Genomic DNA, 23,515 nt, shown 5'->3' with positions numbered 1-23,515 from the left:
CCTTTCCTGACTGTTTTTAGCCATTCACTCCAGATGCATTCTGGTATCGTAGTTCAGATTTGACATGGAAGACGCAGGGGTATAAATTCAATAGTTAAAAATGATAAAAGCTTCTTTTCAGGGACCCTTTCCACTTCATGGCTGTGCTGTGCTTCAGTGTTAGAGGAATTCCTATGTCTCTGGACCTCTATAATGCCCCCTACAACCACTGCACTTTGATTCATTTCTAGTGAGGCTACAGATGGTGGATGAGGCTGTCTAGTTGATGGATTTCAGCGTTGTCTGCATGTATCATTCGCAGGTTGTTAATCATTTATTTGGACTTTTTTTCTTTTGTAGACTGCCTCAAAATCTTACTGACCTACTTATTACCAACTACAGTGTACCTCCAGCTTGTCTCTCAAAACCACCAACCTCTGCACAACTTTTTCATGGTAAGTCTGGGAAAGTCCAGCCTGCTGGATTATATCAGATGATAAGTAGAGGAGTGTGGTAGCCGTGTTAGTCCACTCTTAAGGTTATCAATAGAAATCAAAGAAAATAAAACATGGAAAAGAAAATAAGATGATACCTTTTTTATTGGACATAACTTAATACATTTCTTGATTAGCTTTCGAAGGTTGCCCTTCTTCCTCAGATCGGAAATAAGCAAATGTGCTAGCTGACAGTGTATATAAGTGAAAACATTCAAGCATTACTATGACAGTAAAATAGATACTATTGGAGATTCTACATGGAATGTTGCTATTCCACTAGCAACATTCCATGTAGAAGGCTGCGAAGGCTTCTGTTTCTGTGAGTCTGACGTCCTGCACGTACGTGCAGGACGTCAGACTCACAGAAGCAGAAGCCTGCGCGGCCACATTGGTGATCTACAAGGGCCGACTTCTACATGGAATGTTGCTAGTGGAATAGCAACATTCCATGTAGAATCTATAGAAATCAAAGAAAATAAAACATGGAAAAGAAAATAAGATGATACATTTTTTATTGGACATAACTTAATACATTTCTTGATTAGCTTTCGAAGGTTGCCCTTCTTCGTCAGATCGGAAATAAGCAAATGTGCTAGCTGACAGTGTAGCCCACCCTGTCAGACTGTCATAGTAGTGCTTGAATGTTTTCACTTATATACACTGTCAGCTAGCACATTTGCTTATTTCCGACCTGAGGAAGAAGGGCAACCTTCGAAAGCTAATCAAGAAATGTATTAAGTTATGTCCAATAAAAAAGGTATCATCTTATTTTCTTTTCCATGTTTTATTTTCTTTGATTTCTATTGATATCAGATGATAGAAAGCCATCAATGTTGGGACTAGTATAGTTAATACATAGTAGTTATAGCACACAGCCTCACCAGCTACTGAATTCTGGGTATTAAATAACATTCATAATGTACTTTAGATATTCAGCAGCTGGATATCACGGTATGGAAATGAGTACAGAGGGTGACTCTCTTCCTACAAGAGTAATGAGATAGACAGATGTGGAGCAGTCCCGGGGTTGTCCCAGGGTCTCTGTAGACTTTCAGCATCAGTTTCTCTTAGAAAACCAGAACTACAAGTCCAGAGATGCAATGGAATAAAACCAGGACTGGATCAACCTGTACCTGCTGACACAGATCCATCTGGCAATGGTTTCTGGAGAGAACGGGAGAAATATGCTCATCTCTAAAACTTGGCTTCTCAACTTGGCCTGGGTAACTCAGTGAAAGTCCTATGTACTGCTATGTGGAAAGATCCTGGTTCTACCCCCAAAGTTAGGTCTTCTACTCCCTGGGTCAGCAGGGGATGGGGATGCGGAGGAGGAGGAGGAGGAGGAAGTCATAGTCATCACTCAAGGGTGACACCTGCTAGCCAGATACCAGGCCTGCAAAGGCCTACTGAGGACAATGCACTGGAAGAGACCTTCTCTCCTTAACTAGGATGAATAGTACAAGATAAAAGATGTTCTTGAGACCAGCATGCATCATGCATGACCTTATGAAAGAATTATCATTAACGCATGGGGTCCGAGTTGGACAAAGTAACTTGTTTTTCTTTCTTTTGCTCCAGCGCTGGATACACTGGAACTTTCCATCTTTGGGATCCTGACATTCCTCACCGTGCTATCATTCATCATCTTTGTAGAAAATGCAGCTTATTTGTCCAAGAAAATTCGCTGTTCCATTAAGCAGACAACTCTCATTTGGAGTAGTGCGACACCTACTGTGAGTTGAAGCTTTGTTTTATCTGAGGCTAGGGAATTATACTCTTCTGCAGTGTCTGAATCTAAAATATATTCCAGCACCTTCCATTGCAGGGATTGAATGGTGTTCTAGTACTCTGAATGTGTTTAATCGAGTCTGACGTTCAAAACTCTTTTTCGAATAGTGGAACCAAAGTAAATATATTCTGGAAGGGTTTAAGGCTGAGGAGAGAAATGGGTAAGACTTGGATCCACTCAATAGCTCTTAATGGTTCCTTATCCAGGAAAAGCACAAGTCCCTCTGCTATCAGAGCGCATTTTCAGCAGTCCAGAGGGGCGGCATTTGGATTTCTTCATACTTGGAACGAGAGTCAAAGGTTAGCAGACAATCCAAGGTCAAAAATGAGGTTTACCATTTATTGGAGACTTAATATGCCACTATTTAGCAAACTGCCAAAGCAGTGTACACATAAATCCTAAAATTAGGAAAGAAATACAACTTAATATACAGTAGTACGTACTGTAGAAAATAAAGGAGAAACAGAAACTTGACATAACCTCTAGCTGCCAAATTCTATAAATGGAACCTGAAGTTGGGTGCACAAAGGTATGGCCAGTTCTAGAATAATTAGCTAATTGGTGCTAAATTGGCACTTAATTGGAGATAAGTACCGGTAATTGGCATTGACAAGCACCAATTAGCACCTGGAAGAGTAAACCTGCATTTTTTAGCATTAAATCTTAGTTGCCAATTTCTGGACCATTCTTCAAACTTCGCTAGATTTATTTATTTTTTTTTAAATTTATTTGTTGCATTTGTATCCCGCATTTTCCCACCTATTTGCAGGCTCAATGTGGCTTACATGGTACCGTGTCGGCATTCGCCAATTCCGGTATGAGCAGATACAAGGTGATATTATGGTCGAATAAGGATCGTATATGATATACACATTGGTGATCTTAGCGGGGAAGAGTTAAGTATGTTCGTTACGTGCTTTGACTTCGTTGTGTTGCAGGTGTTCAGTCTTTATGTTGGGTCGGTGGGATATGCCTTTTTTGAACAGGTTTGTTTTTAGTGATTTCCGGAAGTTTAGCTGGTCATACGTTGTTTTTACGACTGGGTGTCCACTCTGTTACACAGTTTGTATCATCCACAAAGAGACAAACTTTACCAGACAGTTCTTCTGCAATATCACTTTAGAAGAATGTTAAAAAGAGCCAGCCCAAGGACAGAGTTAACATCCTTTTCCTCGGAGCAAACTTCATTTATCACTGCCCTCTGTCTCCTTCCACTTAACCAATTTTTTACCCAGTCAGTCACTTTAGGGCTCATTCTGAGAGCACATGCTTGTTTTTTTAATTATATCTGTGGAACCCAGTGGCGTAGCCAAGGGTGGGCCCGGGTGGGCCCAGGCCAACCCACTTTGGGCTCAGGCCCACCCAGTAGCAGCACACCTATGATGTGACTGGCAGGGATCCCCAAGCTCCACCAGCTGAAAATTCCCAACAACTGTTCTTCCTGCATACCTTGTACATAGCAGATCTTCACCTGCAGTGAGACGCAACTGATACATACTGCTTGCTTTGGCCCCACAGCCTTCCCTCTGATGTATTCCCGCCTATGCGGAAACAGGAAGATGCATCAGAGGGAAGGCTTTGGGGTCAACATGAGCAATGTGTATTAGTTGCTGCTCGCTGCTGGTGAAAATCTGTTATTTAAAAAGGTATACAGGAGAGGGGGGGGATGTTTGATAGACCATATGGCATGCAGGCGAGAGAGGAAGAAACCAAATCACTTGTTGGAAAAGGCAGAGTTCTTCTGCCCACCCATCTTAGGCCAAGGCCCACCCAATATTGGGTGTCTGGCTATGCCCCTGGTGGAACCATGTAAAAAACTTTGATAAAATCCAAGTACACCACATCTAGCATCCCTCCCATATCCAACTGTTTGGTCATCCAGTCAAAGAAATCAATCAGATTTGTCTGAGAAGACCTGCCTCTAGTGAAACCATGCTATCTTGGGTCTTGCAGAACATTTGATTCTAGAAACTTCACGATCCTCTGCTTTAGAAGCATTTCCATTAGCTTACTTGCTACTGAGGTCAGGCTAACAGACCTCTGATTCCCAACCTCCTCCTTACTTCCGCTCTTGAGCAGAGGGACCACATCTGCCCTTCTCCAGTCCTCCGGGACCACTCCAGACTCTTAAGGAAGCTTTGAAAAGGTTAGACATGGAGCCTCTAGAACAAAGGTCCTTGAGTACCCTCGGATGTATCCCATCAGGCCCCATCGCTTTGTCTATTTTTAGTTTAGCTAGCTCCTCACGAACACAAGTCTTTTGAGAATCGGTCCTGGTCTATCACACATCCATTTCCATTAGCATTTGTTTTCTGCAGTCTTCCCCCTGACCTTTCACTATGAACACAGAACAGAAATAATTGTTAAGCAGTTCAGCTGTATCTTTATCAACTTCTACATATTCCCGCGGGAGGTGGTGGAAATGAAAACAGTAACGGAATTCAAACATGCGTGGGATAAGCATAAAGGAATCCTGTGCAGAAGGAATGGATCCTTAGGAGCTTAGTCGAGATCGGGTGGCAGAGCCAGTGGTGGGAGGCGAGGCTGGTGGTTGGGAGGCGGGGAAAGTGCTGGGCAGACTTAAACGGTCTGTGCTAGAGCCAGTGGTGGGAGCAGGGCTGGTGGTTGGGAGGCGGAGCTGGTGGTTGGGAGGTGGGGATAGTGCTGGGCAGACTTATATGGTCTGTGCCAGAGCCGGTGGTTGGGAAGCGGGGCTGGTGGTTGGGAGGCGGGGATAGTGCTGGGCAGACTTATACGGTCTGTGCCAGAACCAGTGGTGGGAGCGAGGCTGGTGGTTGGGAGGCGGAGTTGGTGGTTGGGAGGTGGGGATAGTGCTGGGCAGACTTATACGGTCTGTGCCAGAGCCGGTGGTTGGGAGGCGGGGCTGGTGGTTGGGAGGCGGGGATAGTGCTGGGCAGACTTATACGTTCTGTGCCAGAGCCGGTGGTGGGAGACGGGGATAGTGCTGGGCAGACTTATACGGTCTGTGCCAGAGCCAGTGGTGGGAGCAGGGCTGGTGGTTGGGAGGCGGAGCTGGTGGTTGGGAGGTGGGGATAGTGCTGGGCAGACTTATATGGTCTGTGCCAGAGCCGGTGGTTGGGAAGCGGGGCTGGTGGTTGGGAGGCGGGGATAGTGCTGGGCAGACTTATACGGTCTGTGCCAGAACCAATGGTGGGAGCGAGGCTGGTGGTTGGGAGGCGGAGTTGGTGGTTGGGAGGTGGGGATAGTGCTGGGCAGACTTATACGGTCTGTGCCAGAGCTGGTGGTGGGAGGCGGGGCTGGTGGTTGGGAGGCGGGGATAGTGCTAGGCAGACTTATACGGTCTGTGCCAGAGCTGGTGGTGGGAGGCGGGGCTGGTGGTTGGGAGGCGGGGATAGTGCTGGGCAGACTTATACGGTCTGTGCCAGAGCTGGTGGTGGGAGGCGGGGCTGGTGGTTGGGAGGCGGGGATAGTGCTGGGCAGACTTATACGGTCTGTGCCCTGAAAAAGACAGGTACAAATCAAAGTAGGGTATACACAAAAGTTAACACATATGAGTTATCTTGTTGGGCAGACTGGATGGACCGTGCGGGTCTTTTTCTGCTGTCATCTACTATGTTACTATGTTATGTTCATCCTTGAGCCTCACAATGCCATTTTGGCACTTCCTCCTATCACTTACATAGCTAAAAAAATGTCTTTTACTTTATTGGCTCTCTTTTCCTCCATTTGTATCTGTGCTTTCCTGACAGCTTTTCCAGCTTCTCTTAGCTTTTACAGGTATTTTTGCCTGTCTTTCCTCTTTCTAAGATCTCTTGAAGGCTAACCTTCTTTCCCTTACCTTTTCAGCTAGTACATTAGAGAACCAAAGCAGCCTTCTTTTCCACATATTTTTATGCATATTTTGTCGCCTTTAAAATAGCTACTTTCAGGTTTGCTCACTTCTGTTCCCATCCAACTAACAACCTTCCTTGAGATATTCCCCCATCTTGACAAAGTGACGTCTTTTGAAGTCTAGAACCTTGAACCTTGAATAAGCCCTCTCTTCCTGTGCCATAATATTGACCCACACCATCCGGTATCACTAGATGCCAAATGATCACCCCCCCCCCCCCCTAATATTGGAAATACTCTCCCCGTTTGTAAGCACCAGGTCCCGAATAGCTCCATCCCGCTTGGGCTCCAGTACCAATTGCTGGAACATTTCTTCCGGTAGCGAATCCAAGGTCCCCTTGCTTCTAGTTGACCCTGCTGCAGGGACGCCTCAATCAACATCCAGCATATTAAAATCACCTATTAATAGTACTTCCCCTTTCATAGCTATCTGTCCGTTTCTTCTGACTGTGAAGGAGGCCTGTATATCACACCACTTTTTTTTTTAGACAGAGTTCGACTCAGCTGTTTACAACAAACATATACCAATCAGCAGGTCTCCCTTCCACTCTTTGGCCCAGGTCAACCCTGCTTAGTGGGAATGCTTCAATGCGGGCTCCTGTTTCCTCTGGCACCTGCTGCCTCTCAGCTCCTGCCTCACACATCCATGTCTCCCTCAGTTTAGGTGCTCCCTGAGGTTGCACTTAAGTGGTATTCTAACAAAGGACCAGCAACTCCCATCATTTCATAAAAAGGAAATTTGATTTTATTTTCCACAGCTCAGTTATCACCATTTCCACAGCGCTTGATACTGCCTCATCTCAAGTCATTGACATTTGTTCACATTCACAATGCCCAATTGAGGTTCATCTCAAACCTTGCTGAATATCGTTCATTACACTTTAATGCCACCTTATCCCTCTTCAGGTAGCTACCAGTTGTCCTGCTGATCAAAAGTTCATTCCAACATACAGTTTTACTTTCCTGCTCCTTTAACGCTCTGGGTTACTCACTGCCACAGATTCTTTCCCAGCTGCCTCAATTCTCTCCTTCCAATTTTAATCAGTTGAGGAAATACAGCAGCCAGTAAACCCCTCACCTTAACACCGGAAGCCTGGGCGAATGCAGACACCTCCATACTCTCCTCCTTACTCCTTTCTGCCTCTTCCATTTTATCCCATGCTATCTCTTCCTCCTCCACCCAGGGCTCTCTCAGCTGCTCCTCAATCCCCTGATTGGAAACCATCTCCCAATCCTGCCCCTCCCCCTCCACTTCCTGTGAGTCCTGTATTGGGTCAGGTGCATTGTGGGGATGGTAGTCCCTAGCCTTACTCCTCATTCTAATCAATCTCTTACCCACCAGGGGGTGAGCTTCTCACCTATAAGGGATGTGTGCCTGCCTCTTTAGCTCCTTCCTGGGCTGCTCTCGCTTTCCTCGAGGTCGTCCTCTCAGCAACCCCTTACAATACCTAGAGTTACTGTCATGTGCTAACGTCATTAATTTGTGTCAATAACTTGGTCTTATTCCATAAAATAGGAGGCTATGGTAAAATAACACTCGTTAATGGCATTAGGGCACATACAGTGCCGATAGTCTCTTTCTCCCTGTCTTTTGTAGTCCAGTGGGGAGGAATTGGAGGGTTAAGGCTGGAATCAGAGACACTTCTTTCAACAACAAAAAAAAACCCTACCAAAAGTGGCATAAATCTGCCAAACCAATTTTCAGACGTTTTTCTATGAAGTCCATCAGAAGAGCGTTCAAATCACAAGGGGGCATGTCAGGGGCGTGTTAAAGGTGGGATCTGGGCGTTCCTAACCCTTGGATGTTTTTCAGCCATAATGAAACAAAACAAAACCATCCAGGACTAAAACTAAGGCATTTTGAGTTAGACCTGTTTTTATAATGAATAAGGCACAAAAGGGAGTCCTAAATGACCAGATGACCACTTTAGCGATTCAGGGGTGACCCTCCCAATACCTCCCCCAGTGGTCACTGACCACCCCCCAAAAATGTGAATAAAAATATGACTTCCCAGCCTCAATAACAGCCTCATATGTTAGAGCCAGGTCTATGAGGGCAGCATGCAGGTCCCTGGAGTAGTTTAGTGGTCAGTGCAGTGCACCATGGCGTGGGGGACTCTGGTCCCTACCTCCCTCTACCTGTCACATTTGTGGAGGAAACTGTGAGTCTTCCAAAACTCACCAGAAACCCACTGTACCCACATATAGGTGCCCCCTTCACCCATAAGGGCTATTGTAGTGGAGTACAGTTGTAAGCAGGGGGTTTTGGGGGGCTCAGCAGACAAGATAAGGGAGCAATGGTGAGATGTGTACCTGGGAACATGTTTTTTGAAGTCCACTGCAGTGATCCCTAAGGTGCCCCATTTATCTCCTGGGATGTCTGGGAGACCAGTCTTCTAAAAATGTTGGCCCCTCCTACAATCCAATGGCTTGAGTTTCTACATTTTTCACTTGGACTTTTTTTTTTTATGGACCCAAAAAAAAAAAGTCCAGAGCACAAAACCTTTTTAGAAAAAGTATTTTCAAAAACAAAAGATAGACATTTTTCTTTTTGGAAAATAAACTTCTTTCTTATTCAGATTTTGGACGTTTTGTGCAAGACGTCTAAAGTCAGACTTGGACGTCATATCGAAAACGCCCCTCCACGTTCCATAGACAGCAGAATGGGTTGGGACACTGGGGCTAAGGCCCTACCAATTTATTCCCAACATAGCATCACCAACTAGAGATCTGGGGAGGGAGGAGGGAGAGGCTGAAGCTTGGTTTATTTGGTCCCTCCAACCAAAGAGGTGTTCCACTGCCCCTGCCTTTGGTGGAGAAAGGCCCTTTGTGAAGTTTCTCCTCCTGAGAAAACTCTAACCATCTGTTCCTTTCTTCCTTTCCCAGGTCGTCTCTGTTTTCTGCTGCTTTGGGCTGTGGTTCCCTCGATCCATGATGTTTGTGGATATGTTCGTTGCTACGTAAGTAACAGTACCAGATCATGTTGTGTCTAATTCTGCAAGCAAGGACTACAGAAACGCACAAAGCATCATATTGAGGGCCTGGGCTTGGGTGATGAAGATTGTGAAAACCATGAGATGGGGATTTTCTGTATGATCTGTAGTATTTCTGTAATTTATCACGAGTTTCCGGTTCCCCATGACTTTTACCCAGTTTCTGCTTGTTCAGTGGCACCGGAGGCCCTACGAGAATCTGTAGGTCAAAAGATCATCATGTGCTCAGAGAGCTTTAATAATGTAAATTATAATGTAATTATAACCCTAGGGTGATATTCAAAATCCCTTGAGTGATACCCGCAGAAGTGCTTTTTACTGTAATTTTCAAAAATTTTCAACTTTTTCAAGGTTACACTCTTGATACAGAAAGTGTTATAACAGTTTAGAATTTCTAGGTAAATAAGGTAACATAGTAACATATAGTAACATAGTAGATGACGGCAGAAAAAAGACCTGCACGGTCCATCCAGTCTGCCCAACAAGATAACTCAAATGTGCTACTTTTTGTGTATACCTTACCTTGATTTGTACCTGTGCTCTTCAGGGCACAGACTGTACAAGTCTGCTCAGCACTATCCCCGCCTCCCAACCACCAGCCCCGCCTCCCACCACCGGCTCTGGCACAGACCGTATAAGTCTGCTCAGCACTATCCCCGCCTCCCAACCACCAGCCCCGCCTCCCACCACCGGCTCTGGCACAGACCGTATAAGTCTGCCCATTACTATCCCCGCCTCCCAACCATCAGCCACGCCTCCCACCACCGGCTCTGGCACAGACCATATAAGTCTGCTCAGCACTATCCTCACCTCCCAACCACCAGCCCCGCCTCCCAACCACCGGCTCTGGCACAGACCGTACAAGTCTGTCCAGCACTATCCCCGCCTCCCAACCACCAGTCCCGCTTCCCACCACCGGCTCTGGCACAGACCGTATAAGTCTGCCCAGCACTATCCCCACCTCCCAACCACTGGCTCTGGCACAGACCGTATAAGTCTGCCCAGCTCTATCCTTGCCTACCAACCACCGGCTCTGGCACAGACCATACAAGTCTGCCCAGCACTATCCCCGCCTCCCAACCACCAGTCCCGCTTCCCACCACCGGCTCTGGCACAGACTGTATAAGTCTGCCCAGCACTATCCCCGCCTCCCAACCACCAGCCCCGCCTCTCGATCTTGACTAAGCTCCTGAGGATCCATTCCTTCGGCACAGGATTCCTTTATGCTTATCCCACGCATGTTTGAATTCCGTTACCGTTTTCATTTCCACCACCTCCCGCGGGAGGGCATTCCAAGCATCCACTACTCTCTCCGTGAAAAAATACTTCCTGACATTCTTCTTGAGTCTGCCCCCCTTCAATCTCATTTCATGTCCTCTAGTTCTATCGCCTTCCCATCTCCGGAAAAGGTTAGTTTGCGGATTAATACCTTTCAAATATTTGAACGTCTGTATCATATCACCCCTGTATAGGTAGTTTATAACACTCAAGTCCAACATAATATGGATCCAAGTTACATTATACAGGAAATACAAAGAAAAAAAAAATTAAAGGTTTAGTCAGCACCTAGCTAGGACAAAATAAATTAGAAACTTAAACTCCTTCCGTTCTTTTAGAAGATATGAAAGATGTCAATTGAGAAGGATCCAGGAAAACGTATTTAGAGGATTTATAACGAATAACGCATTTACAAGGAAACCTCCCAGTTGGAGAATAGCAGGTTTCAGCAACAAAAATTGTCTTCGTCTTTTCTTTTGAAATATCAGGAAACATATTTATACATAATCCCAGAAAGAGTTTAGCTCTATTCTTAAAAAAATAAACGAAAGAGCCATTGCTTGTCAGGATTTAAGACCACGGTTGCTATCAGAGTAGCTGCTTGCACTTGCTCAGTTTCAGAAGATTCTAGAAATGTTGTCAAATCTAAAGATTCTGTTTTATCCCCTTGGGGAGTCGCTTTTTACTTTTAAAATGTGCAGTTTTTCTCTGTTGAAGTCGATATGTAGCTAAACTTTATCGTCATCAGCAGATCAGGAACCAGGGGGCATCTAGTGGCAGGGCCAAAAGTTATACAAGTAGTGAAACTATTAAAACACGATCTGGATAACTTTATCTGTGTAAGTGAACTGCAAAAATTACAGTCCTAACTTTAAACTGAAAACATAAGTTTAGCACTGCATATTCAGTAATCCAATTTATGCATATAGGCCTGTTTAAACTCCACTTAAAAGGTATCCAGATAACTTATCTGGATATTTATATATGTGAATATCGTCTTCCCGCCTCACCCCCTCCCCCTGTGCATTTTTACATATTTACATAAACACGCTCTTAAAATGTCTCTTTTACAAATGATTATTTTGAAGAGAGATGTTGTAAGAAAAAGGATGTCTATAATCACAGTATTGTTCTTTTTGCTAGGATTTTGAGTTTGTGCTGCACTAAAACTCCTTCAGTTTATCCTATCATGGTTTTCTCTGCAAGTTAGCTACAAAAATGGGGATCTTTAACACATTTATCAATTTTTTTTATTATATTCCCTGTTCAAACTGATTTTAATGCATCTAATTTTTTTCTGATTCTTGATGGTATATTTATATGTTTTGCAATCATTAATGGCCCTATTTCCTTGGTGAGCTACAACTTCACAGAGTTGAACTCAAACCAATTGTGTTCACCAGAACACGCTCACTGGTGACATGTGAAGCCCCGTTTTACATAGAACGTAGAAACTGGAACTGAGACATCCAGGGCGGTACACAGGGCTGGACCCCAAGTTTTAATGAGAGCTCAGGCTCTACACACCAATTCTGCCTGGTCATAGATTCTGTGACTGGTTGCAGGGGGCCTGGCTATTGTGGGGTGGGGTCTCTCAGTGATCACCTGAAGGGTGGCCTGGCATTTGAGTACCGGCACCTTTCTTTGCTAGAATAAATGCACTGGCGGTATATGTCAATGTCTGACAGTATTTGAGAAAAGGATCCACTGATGTGGAGCCTTTTCTTAAATACACGCAGGATGGACGTGTGTTATATTGGCTACTTGTGACGGGAGCATCTATTTAGGTGTCTAAAACATCAATGGCAGCAATTTGGCAACTTAAGATGTCTAAATGTTGATATTTACATGTGTCTGTTGGTATTTCAAAAGCTAGACATGTAACTACCAGCACACGGGCGACTGTGTTCACCATTTTGGAAATTTACATGCCTATCTGCTTCCAATTATGCAGAGAACTTGAAATTATTTGGCACAATCGAATTTTGGGTGGAAAAAGTAAGGGGAATTAAGGGGACAACCTCCCTTAATCGATATTCAGCGGGGGATAACTGGCTAGTTGAATATCTGTGATTGGTGACCGGCGGGTAACCGGTTATATCATGCCATAGAACTGGCTATCTGCCGATTTTGAAACTGGGTTTGGCAGGTCATGTTTGGCCACATCAAACCCTGGCATATCTTTGGCTAGTTTAAAGATCACCGGCTATATCTGAATATTGACATAGCCAGTTATACTCAGCCGAAAACCCCCTGGATATTCAATGCTGGTCACTGGAAAAAGCCCGGCATTGAATATCCGGGTTCAGAGTGGACTGCGGGGAAACAGTTGGGCTATCTGCCACTGTCTGGGAGTAGACATTCCTGGGGAGTAGTTTGAAGTGTGCGGAGAGAAGCTTGCGTATATTTTATAAAATGTGCATGAATACGCATAGTGCATGCATGTACACACGCATGTACACACACATACACACATATTTACATCTTCAGAGCAGTATTTATTTATTATTACATTTATATCGCATATTTTCCCACTGATCGCAGGCTCAAAGTGACTTACAAAGTCTGTAGTGCAAGCGACAGCACAAGAAAAACAATTATACAAATTGACTACTGCAACCTACTCCTGACCGGCCTCCCATGTAGCCATCTATCCCCTCTTCAGTCCATCCAGAACTCTGCCGCACGTCTTATCTTCCGCCTTAACCGATATACTCATATCACCCCTCTCCTCAAGTCACTCCACTGGCTCCCGATCAGGTACCGCATACAGTTCAAGCTTCTCCTACTCACCTACAAATGCACTCGATCTGCGGCCCCTCCTTACTTCTCTACCCTCATCTCCCCTTACGTTCCTACCCGTAACCTCTGCTCTCAAGACAAATCCCTCCCTTCAGTACCCTTCTCCACCACCTCCAACTCCAGGCTCCGCCTTTCTGTCTCGCCTCACCCCATGCTTGGAATAAACTCCCTGAGCCCATACGCCAGGACCCCTCCCTGCCCATCTTCAAATCCTTGCTCAAAGCCCACCTCTTCAATGTCGCCTTCGGCACCTAATCACTACACCTCTTCTCAGGAAATCTTAACTACCCCAACTTGACATTTCGTCCTTTAGATTGTAAGCTCTTCTGAGCAGGGACCGTCCTTAATTGTTAATTTGTACAGCGCTGTGTAACCCTAGTAGCGCTCTAGAAATGTTAAGTAGTAGTAGTAGTAGTAGTAGAATAAGATATAAAATATCAATTTAAGCATCAAAAGGCAAGTGATAGTGACAGGTAATTATTGTCCTTGGATCTGAATGTATAGTAATAGTTAATTCAAGTTAGGTTAAACCTGGGGAATAAGCCTTCTTAAACAATACTGATTTCAATCATTTTCGGAAATTTAGGTAGTTCTGTGTAGATTTTACTTCTTTGGGTACAGCATTCCATAATTGAGTGCCTAGATATGTAAAGTTGGCGGCGTAAATTGATTTGTACTTGAGGCCACTACAGTCTGGGTATAAGATTGTGCGTCAGCAGGGGCTGCCCGACCTGAAGCGGGGGCCTCAGGTGGCACTCTTCCGGGAGCAGCAGCTCCCCCTTCCTTCCTTCACCCCGTTCCCCGAGTTTACCTTCTTTTTACATTTTTTTAAAAGTTGGTGGCAGCAGGCGATTCCCATACGCTGCCCTGCCACCGGCACCCACCTCTTCTCTTTATTGCTGCTTATTTCACTACTACTACTACTACTTAACATTTCTAGAGCGCTACTAGGGTTACACAGCGCTGTACAAAATAAACAAAAAGGACGGTCCCTGCTCAAATGAGCTTACAATCTAAAGAACGAAATGTCAAGTTGGGGCAGTCTAGCTTTCCTGGGTAGAGGTGTAGAGGTTAGTTGCCGAAAGCGACATTGAAGAGGTGGGCTTTAAGCAGAGATTTGAAGATGGGGAGGGAGGGGGCCTGACGTATGGGCTCGGGGAGTTTGTTCCATGCGTGGGTTGAGGCGAGGCAGAAAGGGCGGAGCTTGGAGTTGGTGGTGTTGGCTCCTCAGAGGCGGCCACAGTAGAGAAGAGGGCAGGGCCGCGTATGGAAATCGCTGCCGCCTTCTTTTGGAAAATGGAGAAAAAAAAAGGTAAACTCGGGGAACGGGGTGGAGGAAGGAAGAGGGGAGGTGCCAGAACGTGGGGCGGGGCCAGGATCTCAGTCCTGCCTCAGGCAGCATCTTGCCTTGGGCCGTCCCTGTTCATCGGTGTTTGTGTGGTATCAGAGCTGAATCCGGGAACCTGTTTTGTAAAGGACACATCAGCACCTACGTTGGGTTTTTAAAACAGACTCCTGTTTGGACTTCTCACCTAGACGCCTGGTTATAAAATCAAGCCCTGTCTGTCCTGTTCCGTGTTCCTCATTCAGATATTCTCTCTCTCTTTTGTTTCTTTTTTTAGCTATTTCTCCTTTCACTTCTATCTGATACTGATGGTGATGATCCAGGGCTTTGGTGGAAAAGAAGCACTGGTGAAAACCCTACAAAACAAGGCCATGGTGATCAGTACTGGTCCCTGCTGCTGCTGTTGCCCCTGCTTACCTCGCATGAAAATGACCATGTAAGAGCTTATGAATTTCATTGTCTTAAAAAGGGGGAAATCTATGTCTAAAATGAGTGCAAGAAGGTTTAGAGATAGACATGATAAGAACATAAGTGTTGCCCTACTGGGATAGGCCAAAGTCCATCGAGCCCAGTATCCCATTTCCAACAGTGGCCAATTCACAAGCACCTGGCAGGATCTCAAAAAGAGTAAAACGGATTTTATGCTGCCTATCCTAGAAATAATAAAAAAATATAACAAAAAATGGCAACCCTCCACCACTTATAATTTGAACCATACACAACAAACTGTCAGTGGAGCAGCTCACACTTCCTAGAAATAAGCAGTGGATTTTCCCAAGTCCGTCTTAATAATGGCTTATGGAGTTTGCTTACCGGAAAGTAGCCAAGCCTTTTATTTAAACCCTGCTAAGCTAACCACTTTTGCCACATTCTCTGGCAACAAATTCCAGAGTTTAATTACACATTCAGTGAAGAAATATTTTCTCAAATTTGTTTTGAATTTACTATTTTGTAGCTTCATTGTGTGCACCCTCTGGTAACAAATTCCACAGTTTAATTACATGTAGTATGACGAAATAGTTTCTCCAGTTCATGTTAAATTTACTACTTGCATGCCCCCTAGTCCTAGTATTTTTGGAAATGGTAAACAAGCAATTTAAGTCTACGTGTTCCACTCCACTCAGTATTTTATAGACCTCAATCATATCTCCCCCTCAGCCATGGGACACAGGGATACAGATTGTTTTGGATATAAGTCTCAGAAATTTTGCTGGCTGTGGGAATTATGGCAAAACTTGGTAGCCTGAGTGTGGGCTAAAGTACTCACCTTGTATGAAAGAAAGTTGAATATGACAGCCCATTAGCAGAAGTGATGGAGTTCGCCACTGTAACAGATTCAGGGCACACTTGGGACAGATATGGAGGGCAGTGGTATGTACGGGTTGAGAGATCAAGTAAAAGGCATGTTGGTGGGGTGGATGAGGCAGCATTGGGTTGCTTGTATATGGGAATTTATGTGCTAATTGACCCAGAGTAGAAACTGGATGGAGCATTTCTGTTTTTATCTGCCATCATCTTCTGAGCGATTACAGCATGGCTCTCGCTAGTGACATTAGGGTCCACAGTAACATGGAGCAGCAGAGTGTTGATAACAGTCCATCGTAGAACAGTTTGCTATTAGCACTGCCAGCTCTGCTATTTAAATTGGAAGAGAAACTTTGGGAGTCACACCCAGTAGCAGTACACCTATGATGTGGCTGGCAGGCATTCTTCCCAAGCCCCACCAGCCGAAAACTCCCAACAACTGTCCCTCCTGCATACCTTGTAAATAGATCTTCACCTGTAGCAAGTAGCGACTGATACATACTGCTCACACCAGCCCCACAGCCTTCCCTCTGACGTAGCCCCGCCTATGAGGAACAGGAAGTTGCATCAGAGGGAAGGCTGTGGGGCCGGCATGAGCAGTGTGTATTAGTTGCTGCTTGCTGCCGGTGAAATTCTATTTAAAGGGTATGCGGGGGCGGGGGGATATTTGAGAGACCATATGACATGTAGGCAAGAGAGGGAGAGACCTAATCACTTGTGGGACAAGGCGGAGTTCTTCTGCCCACCCATCTTGGGCCCAGGCCCACCCAAAATTAGGTGTCTGGCTAAGCCCCTGATCCACACCATGATTCTAGTGCAGATTTCCAACTTCTAAAGGAGGCTAATTTCAATGGTCTGTTCCCAGATGTTTTTAGATAGCATCTGAGAATCAGGTGATCCCATACATGTGCTGATTCACTAACACTTTCTCCTATTCTGTATTTGTGGAGAAAAAAAATCTTGGGGGGTGCTTTTACAAATCAGGCGGTAAGTCCAGTGCAGGCTTAGCACTCACTAAAAAGGAAGTAGCACCGGGCTACTCCCAGCGCACTGCCATATCTGCTGCTACAAAAATATTTTCATTTTTGTAGCGTCAGTGTGTACCCGGCGGTAAACGGGCAGTGCCATGCATTGCCTGGATACCGCTAGGTTAACGCGGGAGCCCTTAGCGGCACCTCAATGAGTGGCGGTAAGGCCCCCCCCCAACAAAAAATGGACGCACGGCAAGTGCTTCATGTGTCGCACGAGCATTTCCTCAAGAAAAGAAAGACCTACATTTTACCTGCCGCAGTAAAAGGGGGCCTTGGTGGGCATCAAAAAACACGTGCTGAACCCAGCGCAGACCCCCTTTTGCCGCAGCTTGGTAAAAGGGGCCCTTAGAAGTTTACAGATGAGTTCAGAAAATCCAGCTCCAGGTTATACCACAGGTGCTCAACAAGCAAGATTATTACTAGACTAAGCATCATCTTGGGCATTATAGTACAATAGAGCCCAAAGACCCCCGTTTGCATTTTCTCTTCATAAGAGATACAGTACATGGATAAGGCTTGTAGGAAGGACAGGATGGCCTGCACTGAAAATGGGCTGTACTGCGAGAGGACTGTTTCAGCACCTTCATCAGCAAAGGGGCTAGGTGGGCACCTTACAAAACGGCCAGTTTATTGAGTCATGAGATCAAATACCTGCAAAAAGTAGTATAAGTAAACCGCTTTGACTGTATCTACAGAAAGGCAGAATTATCAAGTATGGAATAAACAAACTTCATGGACTCATCGTCAACAACTCAAGCCTTAATAAACCGGTTAGTCTTCAGGTGGACATTATAAAGGAAAGGGAAATGGGACTTGATATACCGCCTTTCTGAGGTTTTTGCAACTACATTCAAAGTGGTTTACATATATTCAGGTACTTATTTTGTACCAGGGGCAATGGCGGGTTAAGTGACTTGCCCAGAGTCACAAGGAGCTGCAGTGGGAATTGAACTCAGTTCCCCAGGGTCAAAGTCCACTGCACTAACCACTAGGCTACGCCTCAACTCATTCCACCAATAAGAGCCAACCTCATCAGTGATGTCACAATGGCTTGATTGCCCGATACTTGGCTCACTTCTTATATTGTGATGTCATAAGGGAAAGGGAAATGGGACTTGATATACCGCCTTTCTGAGGTTTTTGCAACTACATTCAAAGTGGTTTACATATATTCAGGTACTTATTTTGTACCAGGGGCAATGGAGGCTTAAGTGACTTGCCCAGAGTCACAAGGAGCTGCAGTGGGAATTGAACTCAGTTCCCCAGCATCAGAGTCCGCTGCACCGAAAAATGTCCTGTGCTGGCGTACACACGCGTATTGGACACGCGCAGGTCCATTTTTCAGCGAGCCTGCAAAAAATGCCTTTTTTTTGGCTGAAAATGATTTTGCTGCACGTCCATTTTGGACCTGAGACCTTACCGACACCTATTAACGCGTTAACTGGGTAGTAATGGTCTACACGCTTACAATGCCGATTACCACCTGGTTGGCGCTGTGTGCCGGAAAATTTCCAGCGTGCTTATTGGACACATGTAAAAAATGAGATTATCACCCAGGCCACGCAGTAGCCGGGCGGTAGTTCAAAATGGACAAGTGTAGGACACGTGTACGTGGCTTAGTAAAAGGGCCCCTGTTTTTGGGTTGTTTAGATTTGTAGTTATGGCTACTTTTACTGAGCTAGTTGGCTAGGTAGAGTAAGATATGGTGAGTTGTCTTATCCTGCTGTTTTTGAGAAAAGAGCTAGAGGTTTATCACCCTTTAACTGATTTTAAGCCTTCGCTGGAAACTATTGATATTGTATTGACTAATGCAAGATCCATTAGAAATAAAATAGCTGTTTTATTTGATTTTATTAAGGAGAAATATCCAGATATTATATGTACCACCAAACCATGACTTGTAAGAGAGGAGGCAGTGGTAGTTAACAATTATGTTTTCTTCGGTATACAGCCTTTTCACAGTCACATGAGGAGAAGGGAGGAGGGAGGCAATGGTAATTGCTAAGGATGTTTAATTTCTTAATAAAGCTTGTACTTGTCATGCTGGTGAGGAAAAGTGAGCCTTTGGGCCACTGCCGAGGAGCAAATCACCCAAACAGGAGTCAAGGCAGACCACAGACAGACGGGCACAGGCCGGACTGGAGCAGCTGGACTGGAACAGAAGCACTAAGCAAAAGCAAGAGAATAGTCCATGAATCAAGCAGAGTCTTACCGGCAGGCAGCAAAGCAGAAGGGAAACCAGGAACCCAACAGAGTCTATAGGCTGGCAGCAATCAGTAGTAAACCAGGAATCGAACGGGGTCTTGGGCAGGCAGCAATCAGAAAAATAAACCAGGAAGCAAGCAGAGTCTTGGGCAGGCAGCAGACAGTAGAACAAACCGGGAAACAAGCAGAGTCTTGGGCAGGCAGCAGATAGTAGAATAAACCAGGAAACAAGCAGAGTCTAAGACAGGCAAAGAAAGCTTTCAGGGCAGGAACCACAACAGACCAACAAGGACAAGAACATAACTGAAGACCTCTGTTGCCAAGGCAAAGCCTGAGAATTCCCAGGTACTTAATAAAGGCAACATACAAGGGAGTTCACCAGGTAAGGGTGCTGCTAAGTTCCAAAAATCCCAAGACAGTCTCGAAGGCTAGAAGATCCAGACCGGACCGGCATGACTTCTGGAACATGAGAAACAGGACACAGACAGTCCATCGCAGCCACCAGGTCTGACCACCAGGTGGCGAGATGAATGAGAGCATGAAACATGGGCACAACCGTGACAGTACTGCATTGGAAGGAATTGAATTCCTTGTACTAAATTCTTCTATCATGAATATAATTCTCTGTTTTGCAGCCCCAGGTGTGTTACATAGCAATTATTTCCCTTGGGTTGAATTTTCAGCAGCTTTAAATTGTTCAAGTTCCAAAATGATTGTTTTGGGAAATTTTAATTTGCACGTAGACACTAATAGTTAATCATTTTTTTGTTACATCTGCCATATTAGGTTGGAAACAAATAGTTGAAGTTGCAACTCATAAGGGCAGTGCTATTTTAGATTTGCTTTTTATTGATAAGAATCTATCTTGTGATTTTGTTTGAGATAAAAGTTATCTCACCAGGCTCATGGTCTGATCACATGGAGATAAAATTTCAATTAAGATTGGAGAGTGAGAGATTAAATCCTAAAGCTCCAAATTTTTGGTACAACACTTTAGTTTCTTCTTTGGAGGAAATTGTGCTTTTGAAAGCCGCATGGCTAAATGGATGAACTGTCTAACCTGCCGACACAAATCAGAAGATGGGCGTCCTTCTCCCAGGGTCGTCCAAATCGTTATAATCGAAAACCAGTTTTGGACATCCCCAACTGCTTTCTGTCGCAGGGATGGCCAAAGTTCAAGGGGGCGTATCTGAGGCGTAGCGAAGGCAGGACTTGGGCGTGCCTAACACATGGACGTCCTCGACCCATAATGGAAAAAAAAGGGCGTCCCTGACGAGCACTTGGACGACTTTACCTGGTCCTGTTTTTCTTATGACCAAGGCATCAAAAAGGTGGCCGAAATGACCAGATGACCTCTGGAGAGAATCAGGGATGACCTCCCCTTACTCCCCCAGTGGTCACTAACCCCCTCACACCCTCAAAAAACATAGATTGTGTATTTGTTTCTGTTTTCATTTGAAAGTGCATAGTTCTATTTTGGCCTTTTTTTTTGCCTATGTTTATGGCTGTGACTCACTTGCTTCTGTAATGTTTCTCAAAACTCAATAAAGACTTCTACAAATTAAAAAAAAAACATCTTTAAAAATATTTTTTGCCAGCCTCAGATGTCATACTGAGGTCCATGACAGCAGTATGCAGGTCCCTGGAGCAGTTTTAGTGGGTGCAGTGCACTTCAGGCAGGCGGACCCAGGCCCATCCCCCTCCCTACCTGTTACATTTGTGGAGGAAACAGCGAGCCCTCCAAAACCCACCAGAAACCCACTGTACCCACATCTAGGTGCCCCCCTTCACCCATAAGGTCTATGGTAATGGTGTACAGTTGTGGGTACTGGGTTTTGGGGGGCTCAGCACACAAGGTAAGGGAACTATGTACCTGGGAGCAATTTATGAAGTTGGTGTCCTGGCATGTCAGGGGGACCAGTGCACTACGAATGCTGGCTTCTCCCATGACCAAAGGGCTTGCATTTGGTCGTTTCTGAGATGGGCGTCCTCGGTTTCCATTATGGCCGAAAACCGGGGACAACCATCTCTAAGGACGACCATCTCAGAGGTTGACCTAAATTTTGAGATTTGGGCGTCCCTGACCGTATTATCGAAATGAAAGATGGACATCCATCTTGTTTTGATAATATGGGTTTCCCCGCCCCTCCATTGGGACGTTTTGCGAGGACGTCCTCTACAAAATTTGGGTGTCTCTTTCGATTATGTCCCTCCACGTTACTATTTGTGTACATAATTCATTTTTACTGTTTGCAGGCGAAAGTTGAATATATTTATCCTTGGAGTTTGCCAGCTCGTTTTTCTGAAGCCAGTGTTTACCTTTATCGGCATAATGTTGTGGTCAGATGGGTCCTTTGATGTAGAAGATGTGAGTATGGAAGCTTTTCTTTGGGATGAATTTTCAAACAGTGGCTCGGCACTTCAGTTAGACAGGTACTTATGTTTTCAACCGAAAATGTGCTTAAATGTAGCAAGATTCTAGAATCCCAAAGCATAGCAAGATTCTGTACAGAATCTCAAACACTAGCAAAGATTTTGGAATCCTACAGACTACTACTACTTATCATTTCTATAGCGCTACTAGACGTATGCAGCAGTTCCTGCTCGACAGAGCTTACAATCTAATACTACTACTACTACTACTATTTAGCATTTCTATAGCGCTACAAAGTGTATGCAGCACTGCACAAACATAGAAGAAAGACATTCCCTGCTCAAAGAGCTTACAATCTAGTAGACAAAAAATAAAGCAAACAAATCAATTAATGTGTAGAGGAAAGAGGAGAGGAGGGTAGGTGGAGGCGAGTAGATACAAGTGGTTACAAGTCAAAAGCAATGTTAAAGAGGTGGGCTTTCAGTTTAGATTTAAAGGTGGCCAAGGATGGGGCAAGACGTAGGGGCTCAGGAAGTCTATTCCAGGCATAGGGCGCAGCGAGACAGAAGGAGCGAAGTCTGGAGTTGGCAGTAGCGGAGAAGGGAACAGATAAGAAGGATTTATCCAGGGAACGGAGTGCACGGGAAGGGGTGTAGGGAAGGACGAGTGTGGAGAGATACTGGGGAGCAGCAGAGTGAGTACATTTATAGGTTAGTAGAAGAAGTTTGAACAGGATGCAAAAACGGATAGGGAGCCAGTGAAGGGTCTTGAGGAGAGGGGTAGTATGAGTAAAGCGACCCTGGCGGAAGACAAGACGGGCAACAGAGTTTTGAACCGACTGGAGAGGGGAGAGGTGACTAAGTGGGAGGCCAGCAAGAAGCAGATTGCAGTAGCCCAAACGAGAGGTGACAAGGGTGTGGATGAGGGTTTTGGTAGAGTGCTCGGAAAGAAAGGGGCGGATTTTACGGATGTTGTAAAGAAAGAAACGACAGGTCTTGGCGATCTGCTGGATATGAGCAGAGAAGGAGAGAGAAGAGTCAAACAGGATAAACAGGACAAATAAGGGATAAGGACAAAGAGTAGCAAGGTTCCGTGTGGAATCCCAAAGAGTAGCTCGCCTTTCACCACTGCTGCCGCCGGGACCCCGGTAAGATGACTTTTAAGTTATGGGCGGCATGCAGGAAGGCGAGGGGCAGGCGAAGGACTGTTGTGGGAGTGGGAGAAGAGATTGGGCAGCGGGCTGGCTCCTGGGGAACTTCCGGTTCCGGCGGGGAAATATTAGGGGTGCTCGAGCACCCACAGCACCTACGGAGTCGGCGCCAATGCTCTTATCTGTACCCTTCTCCTCCACTGCTAACTCCAGACTCCGTTCCTTTTATCTTGCTGCACCATATGCCTGGAATAGACTTCCTGAGCCGGTACGTCAAGCTCCATCTCTGGTCGTCTTCAAATTTAGACTAAAAGCCCACTTTTTGTGAGGCTGCTTTTAACTCCTAACCCCTATTCAGTTGTTCAGTACCCATGTTTTATTTATGGTATTTATTTGTTACATTTGTATCCCACATGTCCCCACATATTTGTAGCCTCAATGTGGCTTACAAAGTTCCGGAGAGGTGAGTACAGACTCCGGCGGACAAATACACTGTAGAAGTACAATTAATTAGATTTGGTGTGGATTGTCCCATGCAGTTTGCAAGAATGGGATCATGTGGAAAGGGATTGAGTGTTGTCCGTTTCTTAGTTTAATTGTTGTGTTTCATTATTCGATGTTTATGTCAGTTCTGCAGGGTAAGCCTTTCTGAAAAAGTGAGTCTTTAGGTTTTTTTTTTCGGAAGTTTAGATGATTATTCATGGTTTTCAGTAATTCTCTTATCCCTTATTTGTCCTGTTTGTCTGTCTTGATTTAGATTGTAAGCTCTGTCAAGCAGGGACCGTCTCATATGTTCAGTGTACAGCACTGTGTACGTCTAGTGGTGCTATAGAAACGATAAGTTGATTAGGGACCGTCTCATAGTAGTAGTAGAAGCTCAAGGATTGGTATCAT

The 23,515-nt window shown here is 45.1% G+C and overlaps 1 protein-coding gene across 2 annotated transcripts in view; it reads left to right on the top strand.

The window, feature by feature from the left end:
- Nucleotides 1-23,515, top strand: part of LOC115479253 (organic solute transporter subunit alpha-like) — a 55,622-nt gene that overhangs the window by 27,131 nt on the left and 4,976 nt on the right. For both annotated transcript variants that reach the window (XM_030217094.1, XM_030217095.1), the window contains exons 2-6: nt 340-434; nt 2,055-2,209; nt 9,025-9,098; nt 14,834-14,992; nt 21,354-21,465. In XM_030217094.1, coding sequence (XP_030072954.1) covers nt 340-434; nt 2,055-2,209; nt 9,025-9,098; nt 14,834-14,992; nt 21,354-21,465 — 595 coding nt within the window. The remainder of the gene's footprint in view (nt 1-339; nt 435-2,054; nt 2,210-9,024; nt 9,099-14,833; nt 14,993-21,353; nt 21,466-23,515) is intronic.

Source organism: Microcaecilia unicolor, chromosome 10 (genome assembly GCF_901765095.1).
Source record: "Microcaecilia unicolor chromosome 10, aMicUni1.1, whole genome shotgun sequence".
NCBI classification, from domain to species: Eukaryota; Metazoa; Chordata; class Amphibia; order Gymnophiona; family Siphonopidae; genus Microcaecilia; species Microcaecilia unicolor.
Note: the sequence above shows the minus strand (reverse complement) of the source record. Positions and strands in the feature narration are given on the sequence as shown.